The 13,082-nt window shown below is 38.8% G+C and overlaps 1 protein-coding gene across 1 annotated transcript in view; it reads left to right on the top strand.

Annotated features, from left to right (window-relative positions):
* Window positions 1–13,082, top strand: part of LOC306847098 (autotaxin-like) — a gene marked incomplete at its 5' end in the record, with an annotated part of 29,071 nt that overhangs the window by 5,391 nt on the left and 10,598 nt on the right. Inside the window, 9 exons of the mRNA XM_079380871.1 lie at window positions 3,794–3,873; window positions 5,140–5,259; window positions 5,475–5,530; window positions 9,384–9,449; window positions 10,423–10,495; window positions 10,601–10,709; window positions 10,900–11,022; window positions 11,927–11,958; window positions 12,036–12,163. Of these exons, the coding sequence (XP_079236997.1) occupies window positions 3,794–3,873; window positions 5,140–5,259; window positions 5,475–5,530; window positions 9,384–9,449; window positions 10,423–10,495; window positions 10,601–10,709; window positions 10,900–11,022; window positions 11,927–11,958; window positions 12,036–12,163 (787 nt within the window). The remainder of the gene's footprint in view (window positions 1–3,793; window positions 3,874–5,139; window positions 5,260–5,474; window positions 5,531–9,383; window positions 9,450–10,422; window positions 10,496–10,600; window positions 10,710–10,899; window positions 11,023–11,926; window positions 11,959–12,035; window positions 12,164–13,082) is intronic.

The following is a 13,082-nucleotide window of genomic DNA, read 5'->3' as shown; positions in this document are numbered from 1 at the left end:
TTCTGGACCATCTGCAGTCTGGAGAGGCCTGACTAATACATATATAGAAGCCATTACAATAATCCAGACGAGTTGAAATAAAAATATGTACAATTCTTTGAAAGTCTTTAGAAGACAGGAAAAATTTCACCTTGGTGAGTTCTCAATTGGAAAAAAACTAGATTTAACTACAGAGTTAATCTGTCCAGTTTAAAATCACAATCCATCATAACACCTTATTTTTTTACATGGGGCTTCACAAGTGGTTTCATTTCACCAAGATCCAAATCTGATGACTCACAAGTGCCTCCTGGCGTAAACCGCATAACTTCCATTTTATTTTCATTAATATTAAGGAAATTTAGTGCCATCCAGGCCTTAATTTCCTCAAGACACTGCAGTAGAGGCGCTAAAGAGCAAGTATCTTTTAGTTTCAAAGGCAGATACATTTGTGTATTTGCATAACAATGAAAAGAAATACCAAATTTCATAATATGTCCTAAGGGGAGCATATACAGGGAGAACAGCATAGGCCCCAAAATGGAGCCCTGGGGGACCTCACACATGAAAGAAGCAGTTGAGGAGACAAACTCTCCAAACCGAACTGAGAAAGCTCTTTCAGACAAATAGGATCTAAACTATCCCAACACAGTACCCTTAATGCCAAAACATTGTTATAAGCGTGTAATCAAGATCGTATGGTCTACAGTATCAAAGGCAGCCATTAGGTCTAGTAGAATTAAAGTGGCATAGTCCCCTGAGGCAGTAGCAAGTAACAAATCATTAACCTTCAACAGTGCAGTTTCTGTACAATGTAGAGATTTAAAACCAGACTGAAACACTTCGTGAATATCATGTAGATCTAGAAATCAATACAATTGTCCAAATGCAACTTTCTCCAGTAGTTTGGAAAGAAACGAAAGTTTCGAGATGGGTCTAAAATTAGCAAACTGATGAATCCAAATTAGATTTCTCTCTTACTGGTTCCACTAATGCGTGTTTAAAAGACTTGGGTACAACTCCCTAGGCCAGGCTACTATTAATAATTGCAAGAATTTTAGGACCAATAGTTTCAAATAAGTCTTTTAGAAGACAAGGAGGAACAATATCCATCCCACATGAGGATGATTTCATTTTAACAATGATCTCTCAATGAGGCAAGAGACAAGAGAAAACAGCAGAGCACTCAGTGGAAATGGGTTTTAAAAAGTCAATGGGAGAGAAATATTAGCTTCAACAGTCTCAATCTTATCAATAAAGTGTAAAACTGTAACATTTCAGCAGAAGGCTCTAAACAAGTAGCTTGGAGTGTTCAAAACCGCATTAATAGTACTGAACAGCACAGCTGGCTTACGATAGTTATTACAGATAACATTAGAGAGATGCTTTGATTTCTCCGATTTCTCCCCCCCCCCCCAAGTAACTAAAGTAGCATTACTTTTTAGTGTACAAGAAAATATCTGAGTTACTTTTCAAATGATTAACTCCAGTTCCTGTGTTTCTGATGTATTGAGTGACAGCAATGGTGTTGAGAGAAATCAGGAGTAAGTGCAGAGTGTTGTGTGTGAACATGATCTTACTGTAGTTCTAGACTAAATATCTACATGATCTTACTGTAGTTCTAGACTAAATATCTACATGATCTTACTGTAGTTCTAGACTAAATATCTACATGATCTTACTGTAGTTCTAGACTAAATATCAACACGATCTTACTGTAGTTCTAGACTAAATATCTACATTATCTTACTGTAGTTCTAGACTAAATATCTACATTATCTTACTGTAGTTCTAGACTAAATATCTACATTATCTTACTGTAGTTCTAGACTAAATATCTACATGCATTTACTCATCTCACCTGCACTAAAACACATTCAGTGTTCCTCAATCAATAAAACAGACAAATACAAACTCAGAATATTATACAAACCTGCAATATTTTTGTCTTTTGTTAAATAAGACAAATATAATTTATGTATTTAATCTCAGTTTATTAACCAATGTCTTTGCTGCTGACCTTCAATGATTCAATTCAACCATAATAATAAGCAAAAGTGTTGAACTTTCTTCTCCTGCATCTTATTCTTCATTTGGTGTGAAAGGGCTTTTACATTTCCAAAAAATATAACTTTTTTTTTTTCTTTTTTTTTTTTTTTTATATTAAAAACAAAAAAGCAAGTCCTGCCCAGATGAGAAAAGTAATGTAACTACATAATTAGTTACTTTTTGGGGGAATAGTGCAATATTGTAATGCATTACTTTGAAAATGTACTTTCCCCAACACTGCTCATGTGTCATCTTCCCTTTTTAGCATTTGCATTATTATTTTCCTTCACTTAATCTATGAAAAAGAGAAAAAGCCTGGAGCTTCTAAACGTTTGCCATCTGTTTCAAGCATCGGCTCTCAAAGTGTTTGAAAAGTGAGAACCTACTCCTAATATAATGCTTTTCCTTTTGGTTCCCCTTTTAGTGATCGCTATAGCCCCATTAATTGTTGCCTGTGTTGTGGCTGTGGGGGCGGAGCTAGTTCATTTTGGTGATTTCAAATGGCAGCAGCATTTTCCAGAAATCGCTTACTGCACCTTTAAAATAATGCAAATATAACCATGGGTACACATTAAACTGTATTTTGGATGTTTTCTTTGCGCTAGTCTGTTACAACTCTTAAAGTTCAAAATCGACCAATATATGAAACAACTTTTTTTTGCTTGTAGTGTCTCTCCTTAAAAGATCAAACAGTGCGTTACATATTTTTGTAGCTGATTCATTGCAGTGTTGACCATTTAAATGTTTAAGAAATCTCGCGAGAGGTCACGGAAACCTTTCAAATGTAAATTAAATATTCATTTAATAATTAGATATTACATATAACTTGGTAGAAAAACAAAGTGTTGCTCGTTTTATTGGTGCAAAGATGAGTAGTGGTGGTATTTATTTTGTTCAACACTTGCAACTGCTTTTTATCACTTAATTAGAAGCACCACAAATTAAAGTGTCATCTGCTATAGGGGCTACTGAACAGACATTTAGAAGTGGATTTGAACATGCAAAGTATTGAAAATAGTGCTGTCAAACAATTAATCGTGATTAATTGCATCCAAAATAAAAGTTTTTGTTTGCATAATAAATATACACAGAACACATACACACATATATTGTGTGTATATATAAATACACACACATACAGTATATATTTTGAAAACGTTTACATGTATTTACATCTACATGCGTGTGTATTTATATATATATATATATATATATATATATATATATATATACATATACATATACATATACATATACATATACATATACATATACATATACATATACATATACATATACATATACATATACATATACATATACATATACATAAACATACACAGCAAACACATATTGTACACAACCTTTATTTTGGATGTGATTAATCGTTTGACAACACTAAATTAAAATAAAAGTTAAGCTATGTAAACACTTGCACTTTTATCGCACTATAAGTGTGTCCCATCAGATAATGAAAAGTTCAACACACACTTGTGGTCTTCATCCTTACTTAAGACCAAACACAGGGAATGCGTCATTCAAGTAGTCAAATGCAAAGACCCCAAGTGTGGCTATTTGGACAAGGCATGACCGTGACATCGCTCATTATCAGAGAGCGTTTGGTCACAGTGTTGAGTGACCCAATACAGAGACTCACATCATCTCTCACTCTCATTCATGTCTAATGAAGAACAGCATCTTAGGTCTATCAGACTGGGACAGGAGCAGATGCTCATTAAAACTGTTTCATGTGTTTCTCTGGTAGGATCGTGTGGAACCCACGCCCCTCATATGAGACCCATGTACCCGTCCAAAACCTTCCCCAACCTCTACACGCTGGCCACGGTACCAAACACACTTCACAACACTGCAGCAGAGTCACACTATTCACTCAATCACTGCGCTAATCACAAAACTCCTATGAAGCAGAACATGTCTAATTCCCAGCAGGCTTTGCTTTGGACTGTATAAGGAGAGGAAATGTTGAAATGAAGTCTTAATGCGTTTTTGCGCAAGAACATTTAATAAGAGATCTGTTAGTGTTTCGTGTTCTCCAACGTTGAGATTTAAGATTTGATTTGAACAAAACAAGAATATTGAAACATGACATCCTCCTTTCAGACGAATTCAATCAGAGTTATATTAATTATCCTTGCTTTTCGAAGCTTTATAATGGCAGTGAATGGCTATTATCTTTCAACAGTCCAAAAGAAGTCCAATAAAGCGCATCCATCCATAATAAAAAGTGCCTCACACGGCTACAGGGGGTTAATAAAAGCCTCCTGTTGCAAATCCATGCATTTTTGTAATAAAATATCCATATTTCCACGGCTTCTGCATATGACAGTTAGAGCAAGTGTGAGAAGTGTTCATAACGTTTTAAATATGAATGAATGAATGATGCATTTATATAGCGCTTTATTGTGTATTGCTGTACACCCAAAGCGCTTTACAATCATGTGGGGGGGTCTCTCCTCAACCACCACCAGTGTGCAGCATCCACTTGGATGATGCGACGGCAGCCACAGCACAACGGCGCCAGTGCGCTCACCACACACCAGCTACAGGTGGAGAGGAGAGAGATAGAGCCAATCATGTGTATGGGGATTATTAGGAGGCATGATAGAGGCCAGTGGAGGGAATTTGGCCAGGACACCGGGGTTACACCCCTACTCTTTACGAGAAGTGCAATGGGATTTTTAATGACCACAGAGAGTCAAGACCTCGGTTTAACGTCTCATCCGAAAGACGGATATGGATATAAATATGGATCTTTTTCTTACTAAAAGGCATCGATTCGCTATAGGAGGCCTCTATTAACCCCCTGGAGCTGCGTAAGGCATGTTTTAATATGAATAGATGCGCTTTATTTGACTACTTTTGGACTGTTTAACAAAAACACCCTCCCATCGCCACATTCTATAGAATGGCAAATAAAGCTTGGAATAGCCAGGATCATTTTTAATAACTCCGATTGGATTCGTCTCGAAGAAGAAAGTCATATACACCTAGGCTGCCTTGAGGGTGAGTAAAACACGGGCTAATTTTAATTTTTGGGTGAACTAACCCTTTAAGTGAACTGCTTGTGATTTGTCTTGTGTTCCTCCTCAGGGTTTGTATCCCGAGTCTCACGGGATCGTGTGTAACTCCATGTATGATCCTGTGTTCAAAGCTCATTTCAGACTGAGAGGACAAGAGAAGCTCAATCCCTGCTGGTGGGGTGGGCAGCCCGTGAGTCATGACTCCACCCACACATGCCTCAGCCAATCACAGCTGAGACGCTTTACATAAGATGTATAAGGTTGTTTGCATATGTAAGGCATAAATGTGATTCTGTACTTGTGGTCCAGAGGATGTTTCTTATTACATGTGAACACTAAATAAATCATCCGGCTCAGTGGGTTTATGTTTAATAATTTAGAGCGTTTTTCTGTTTGTTGTCTCAGATTTGGATCACAGCAGAGAAACAGGGCGTGAAGGCTGGGACGTTCTTCTGGCCCTGGTGAGCACCGAGATCTCAGTCCAAATGTGCTGAATGTCACAGATAAAGTCACATAGAGTGAGATTATAATATTGGTTTCTAATCGTAAATGTTTGTTTTCCTGGTTAATAGGCTGTTTCTGCAGCAGAGTGTCATTTTAAATTAGGATTAAATCTCTCACGCACTCACTCACTCACTCAATTCAATTCAGCTTTATTAGCATGAGTGTGTAACACAATGTTGCCAAAGCATTAACTTATTTATTTATATATATATATATATATATATATATATATATATATAAAAAATCCATCTAAATAAATGAAAAGTCAGTTTGAAGTTAATCATGTGTAACTTCTAAAATTGTGAATGGTTAATACATATTTAGCAGCTAGTGCATCTGATCTTATCTTCAAGTAAGAAGGGCATTTTCTCAGTATCACTAAGTTCAGTAAATGATGGGATCAGGGCTTCAGATCTGAGGAGAAGTGTTTCTCTCACATTGTGATATTTAGGACAAATGAGCAGAAAGTGTTTCTCGTCCTCTATTTTGCTGTAGATCAGTGTCTACAGATCCTCTGCTCTCGCTCTGGCCATGTTTGTCTGTGTCTTCCTCTCTATTTCTAAATCATGCTTACTTCATCTGTATTTGGAGAGGATTTGTGTTTCTTTAAATGGTTTAATCAATAAATAATTGGCAAATTTAGTGGTTCTGTTTAGGGTTGAGTAGCATTGGAGTTTATTTTGAAGGTCAAAGTGTATTTTTAGAGATTCATCGTGAGTGTCTTTGTAGATTTGTCAATTTCTTTAACAATGGTTTTGGGGTTGAAGCTGTATTCAGCGAGGAGCTGGGTTTTATGGACTAGCTGAAGAGCGAGTGTTTCGAGGATGAGATTCTGCTGAGGTTTCATTGGTAAGGACTAAGGAGGGCTTTATATCGGATTGAATCGGGATCAGATTGATGGAGGTGATGCCAGAACTGAACACATCTCTTCTGGATCTCAATCTTCAGTGGGTATAAACCTAATTCAGCTCTGCGGGCATCATTGGACGTACCTCTATGGACCCCTAAAATGTTTTTGATAATTTCTGTAGTTTTTCTATTGAAGTTTTATCCCAATTTTTTTAATTTATTATTGGTCCCCAAATTTCACTCCCGTACAGTAGAATCTGTTTAATGATTGCATGATATAATTGAATCCATGTTTTAATTGGTCATTTTAATTGGCCAAACCGTGATTTGATGGCATAAAATACCTTCCGGGTCTTCTCATTCAAGACCTTCACAGCCAGACTGAAGCCCCCTGATGCAGAGATCTGGATGTAAGTGTAGCTGGTGCTGTGCTCCAGGACTTCTCCTCCGTAACTGAACTGGTATCTGCTTCCCTGAGACCTGGCCTTCTTCTGGAACACCATGACTCTGGTTTTGTCCAGGTTGACCGTCAGAGCCCATTCCTCACAGTACTGTTCCAGCAGGGCCAGGCTGTGCTGGAGACCCTCGGCTATAGGGGACAGCAGAACCAGGTCATCCGCATGCAGCAGGCATTTGACTTCAGAGACGTGCAGAGCGAGGCCCGGGATACTGCCGGAGCTTTCCAGAGCTTCTGCCAGCTCGTTGATGACACATCCCTCCCCGATGCACTCAACCACTTTTATTCACTGTTTGAAATGCAGAATGACACACCTGCACAAATTGCCCACACCTCCCAACGACCGGGCGCTCTGTCTCCAGTCGACGTAACGAAGACCCTATCTAGGATTAACCCACGCAAGGCTGCGGGTCCTGACAACATACCTGGCCGTGTTCTGAGAGACTGTGCTGCACAGCTGACAGATGTCCTAACAGATATCTTCAACACCTCGCTGAGCCAGGCAGTCATCCCCACATGTCTCAAATCCACAACAATCTACCGGTACCACTCACCTGTGTCCTGTCTAAATGACTACCGTCCCATAGCATTGACTCCAATCATGAAGTGCTTTGAGTGGCTAGTCATGCACAACATCAAAACCAGCCTCCCCAACACATTCGACCCGCTCCAGTTTGCATACCGTCCAAACCGCTCTACGGACGATGCAATTTCCTCCACCCTCCACCTGGCTCTTACCCACCTAGAAAACAAAGACTCCTATATTAGAATGCTGTTCATTGACTTCAGCTCGGCATTCAACACAATAATCCCACAACAGCTCATAAATAAACTAAACCTGCTGGGTCTTAACAATTCCCGTTGTAATTGGATCCTGGACTTCCTAACCGGAAGACCTCAGTCAGTCCGTGTCGGCCACAACACCTCAAGCTCTACCACACGGAGCACAGGTGCCCCACAAGGCTGTGTGCTCAGCCCGCTGCTCTTCACACTGCTGACCCACGACTGCACTGCCAAGTTCAGCTCCAACCACATCAAGTTTGCTGAGGACACAACAGTGGTAGGTCTCATCAGCAACCACGATGAAACGCTCTACAGAGAGGAAGTGGCACAGCTGGCTGAATGGTGTGCCACTAACAATCTGTCCCTCAATGTGGAGAAGACAAAGGAGGTTGTGATGGACTTCAGGAGAAACTCCGTTGACCACCCCCCCCCACTGACCATCGACAGCTCGACTGTGGAGAGAGTCAGCAGCACTAAATTCCTGGGGGTGCACATCACAGAGGATCTCACCTGGACTACCAACACCATGTCACTCTCCAAAAAGGCACAACAGCACCTCCACTTTCTCCGCCGGCTGAAAAGAGCAAGTCTCCCTCCACCCATCCTCACCACATTCTACAGGGGCACCATTGAGAGTGTGCTGACCAGCTGCATCACTGTCTGGTACGGGAACTGCAGTGCTGCTGACCGCAAGACCCTCCAGCGGACAGTGAACACAGCTGCAAAGATCATCGGTGCCCCTCTCCCCTCCATCCTGGACATCTTCCTTACACGATGCTCCAGCAAAACCAACAGCATCGTGAAGGACTCCACCCATCCCTCCCACAGTCTCTTCCAGCTCCTACCATCAGGAAGACGGTACCAGAGCATCAGAGCCCGCTCCGCCAGACTGCTCAACAGCTTTTTCCCCCAGGCTGTGAGAGCCCTGAACTCAAACCACCCCGCTCCCCTCTGAAACCCCATGCAAACCCCTACCTCCTGAAACATTTTTCTGAAGCAGTTTGTTTTTTGTTTTGTTTTTGTATAGGGTAAATACTGTGTGTGGGTGTATAATTAGTATACTTCTAGTTAAATCTGTCAGTAGGTTAGTTGTGTATAGGTTTAGTTTTTTTATTTTTATTTTTTATTTTTATTTTTTTTTACTTCATTGTAAGTCTGTATTTATGTAGCACCGTGGTCCTGCGAGGCACGACATTTCGTTCCACTGTATGTCCCCACATGTAGCGGAATGACAAAGCTCAACTTGAACTTGATGTAGATGTTAAATAGGGTTGGGCTCAGACTGCATCCCTGCCTCACTTCACGACCCTGCTGGTAGAACGCGCTTCTGAGATTCCCAAATTTGACCAAACATTTACTGTTTTTATACATGGATTGTATAACATCAAATGTTTTTCCACCTATGCCAATTTGTAATCATTTGTACAGTAAACCATCATGCCAAATGCAGTCGAAAGCTCTTTTTTTTTCTTTTTTTTTTTTAAATCAAAACATGTAAGTATTTTTCTATGTTTGCCCTTTTAGATTTTTGTTAGAGTGTGGAGAGAGTCTCAGTCTATCCCGAGCTTCATGTTCTTTTCTGAAGAGCTTCACTTGTTTGCGTTCTGAAAACATGTTCAGCCACTTGTGAAGAAGAGCCCTGACGTTGTGTGTGAAGGGCTGACTGAACCCGTCTGTCTGTCTCTCTCTGTCTCTCTGTCTCTCTGTCTGTCTGTCTGTAGGGTGATTCCTCTGGAGCGGAGGATCCTCACTATCCTGCAGTGGCTGCACCTGCCTGATGACGAGAGGTGCGGTGTTTGACTGCTCGCGGGGGAACAAAACATTCTGATGAGGGACAGTTAAGCCCCCGGGGGTCTCATTACTGGAATGCATAAAATAAAACATTCAAAGTAGTACTTTTTTTTTTTTTTTTTTTTTTTTCTACTATAACAGGCTATCCACTTTAAGAACTGTAATTAGTCATTCAGTTGAGGTCAAGAGTTCAACTGAATGACTAGGAATTAGAATCTGCAAAATGTTGATCATTTTACCAAAATAAGAGGGATCGTACAAAATGCATGTTATTGTTTTAGTACTGACCTGAATAAGATTTCACATAACATGTTTACATGGTCCACAAAAGAAAATAAGTTGAATTTATAAAAATGACCCCGTTCAAAAGTTTACACCCCCTTGGTTCTTAATACTGTTGTTCCCTGAATGATCCACAGCTGTGTTTTTTATTTGTTTAGTGATAGTTGTTCATGAGTCCCTTGTTTGTCGTGAACCGTTAAACTGCCTGCTGTTCTTCTGAAAAATCATTCAGCTCCCACAAATTCTTTGGTTTTCCAGCATTTTTGTGTATTTGAACCCTTTCCAACAATGACTGTATGATTTAGAAATCATAATAGTAATTACTATTATAACTATAGTAATGACTAGTGATAACTACAGTGAGAAATGTAATAACTTTAGCGATTACTGTAATAACTAGTGAAAATTACTACAATGATGACTAGAACCATACTCCCCTCTGGAAAAACCTTTAACTCTAATATGACAACAAAATCAGACCACAATTATGAACCAATGCTCAGATTTCTGTTTTGGACATTTATGCAAATTAGTGCATATTTAATTGGATAATGCCTCATTTGCGCAAGGCACAACATTATTCATAAACTTAACCGTTTTGCATTACGTGGTTTTTTTTTTTTTTTTTTTTTTTAAGTTTTACTGTGCTGATTAATCATGTATTTTTGTGTGGTTTGTATTTTCCAGGCCATATGTCTACGCTGTCCATTCAGAGCAGCCGGATGCATACGGACACATCCTGGGTCCACTGAGCAACGAGGTGAAGCACACGCTCTCTCTCTCACACACACATTCAGAGACTTTGATTAGTGTGTGACATTAATTATGACATGTTTTAACTGCTTTTACTGTGTGTGCGTGACAGCTGGATAACACACTCAAGAAGATCGATAACATCATCGGTCAGCTGTTGAACGGCCTGAAACAGATGAACCTCCATCGCTGTGTGAACGTCATCCTGGTGGGCGATCACGGTACGATCTCTGGTGTTCGTAAAATCAGGTTTATAGGTCTGAGGAATCATAAGTTATGATGTAGAATGAGTAATAAGTACAATTCTGCTCTAAATCTGATTTAAATGATGAATGAATCGAACAGACTCAGATCTAGCACCATCATTTAAATGGTCATTTCACAGCAAATGTTCTGTGTGTGTGTGTTCAGGGATGGAGGAGTCTCACTGTGAACGAACAGAGTATTTGAGCTCTTACGGACTGGATGTTGACGCTATCACACTGATCCCAGGATCCTCTGGAAGAATCGGCCCTAAAAACGCCAACACGCCATGTGAGCACACACACATTCCTCTCCGTTAAGCTCGTTATAAAAACTATAAATCATTGCATTTTAGGGTGAGCCCATACAGTATTTAGTCACTTCATGAAATATTTATCCTGTTGAGTTTTTCATTGTCTGAATTTGTAGAGATATTCTTCAGCAATTTTGTAAAAAAAGTATACTGTCAATATTTTACTCCAATTAAGATCATATGGTCTTGCCAAAATATATGAATGCGAAAAAAGTAAAACTACTGTATAAGTCAAATTTATTACATAAGTTTCTTGCATGATTTGTAGTTGTTCTTTTGATACACCAGAGGTCAGCTGAAGCTATTAAACCTGAAGTTCACCAGCAGTATATCTATTAACGTTATCACTCGTTATCATTTGAATATGACTAACATTTGTTTGGCATTGGTTAGAATTAAATGGGTGGTTAATTTAGTTCAAAGTTGTGTTAAATTAACTGATGAATCTTCAGTTTACAAAGTCTAACGATCAAAGTTATGGTCAGTTTTCTATCTGTTAAATTGATATATTCATATCATGATTTTTTTTTTTTTTTTTTTTTTTTTTTTTTTTATCCAAAGCAACTTCCATTGCATTGTTTACATTTGATCACTTTATGAATTTTCTAGAATTCACACCTTTTTATATCAAAATAGAATTCATTGGCTGTTTTCATTAAAATAAAGTACATGGTAAACTGTTTTTCCTTGAAATTGTAATTGAGTACAATAATTGAGTTTCAGTAGCACTCTTGTAAAGTATAAATTCTTCAAATCAGTGTGGTAATAAAATAGTACACACCCTGCGTACACACACACTCTAAAAACAGATTTCAGAGAAACAGATGTGTACTTCTGAAACCTTCTCAGCTGATTATAGTCCCTCATTTCTTCATGTTTCAGATGATCCAAAGGAGATCGTATCTAATTTAACAGTAAGTCCATCAGTCCCATCCTCCTGGCAGGTGTTGTTTGTACACCGTGCTGCATGTGACCTTTGACCTGTTTCCAGTGTAAGATGCCCAATCAGCACTTCAAGCCGTACCTGAAGCAGCACCTGCCCAAACGCCTACATTACGCCAACAACAGACGCATTGAGGACGTGCACCTGCTCATGGACAGGAAGTGGCACGTGGCCATGTGGGTATCACTGTGTGTGTGTGTGTGTGTGTGTGCACGTTTTTGTGACCAATGAGGACATAAATATGTATAATGACACCGGTATTACAATATGAAGGTGGTTTATGAGGACACTGCCTATGTCCCCGTAATTCAAAAGGCTTAAAAAACATACTAAATGGTGTTTTTTTTGAAAATCTAAAAATGCAGCATGTTTCCTGTGAGGGCTAAGTTTAGGTGTAGGGTTGGTGTAGGGCAATAGCACACACAGATTGTTCAGTATAAAAACCATTACACCTATGGAGAGTCCCCATAAACCACAAACTAATTTATATATATATATATATGCATGCATGCTGTCAATTGATTAAAAATAATCACATATTTGTTCTGAAATTAATTGCTATTAAGTTTTTAAATATATTTTTACGTTGCAATTTCACATTCAATCTTCAAATTAATGTAGAAAAAAGTTTTTTTTGTTTGTGTAATGGCATCTTTTTTTTATCACTCAAGAACTCTCTTTTTATATCCCTAGGAAATTACTCTATTTTTCCTAATAGTTAACCATTGACTATAGCCTTTCAACCTTACAGTATAATTGAGGTCTATCAATTTTAACATTTATTAGACTATAACTTTTACTACAATGAGTTTACGTGAAGATTATTTTAAGTTCACTTAAATTAGAAGTTAATGTCATATTTAGATACCTGTGCCCTTCAGCAAGTAGGAAATATACAGAAATAGTATAAAGTTATAAAACGTGTTTTTTTTTTTTTTTTCTTTTTTTTTCTTTTTCCTCTTGTTCTTTGATGAATAGACGTCACAGCAGCTGGTCATTTGGCTGCTATTAGAGCTGCTGCTGCTGAACGTGACGCGGCTCGAACGCATGCTCCTAGTTTCATTCGCGCTTCAATATGAAGTGATACAGGCTACA

This window comes from Barbus barbus (genome assembly GCF_936440315.1).
Source record: "Barbus barbus genome assembly, chromosome: 27".
Classification (NCBI taxonomy): Eukaryota; Metazoa; Chordata; class Actinopteri; order Cypriniformes; family Cyprinidae; genus Barbus; species Barbus barbus.
This window is presented reverse-complemented; position numbering and strand designations above follow the sequence as displayed.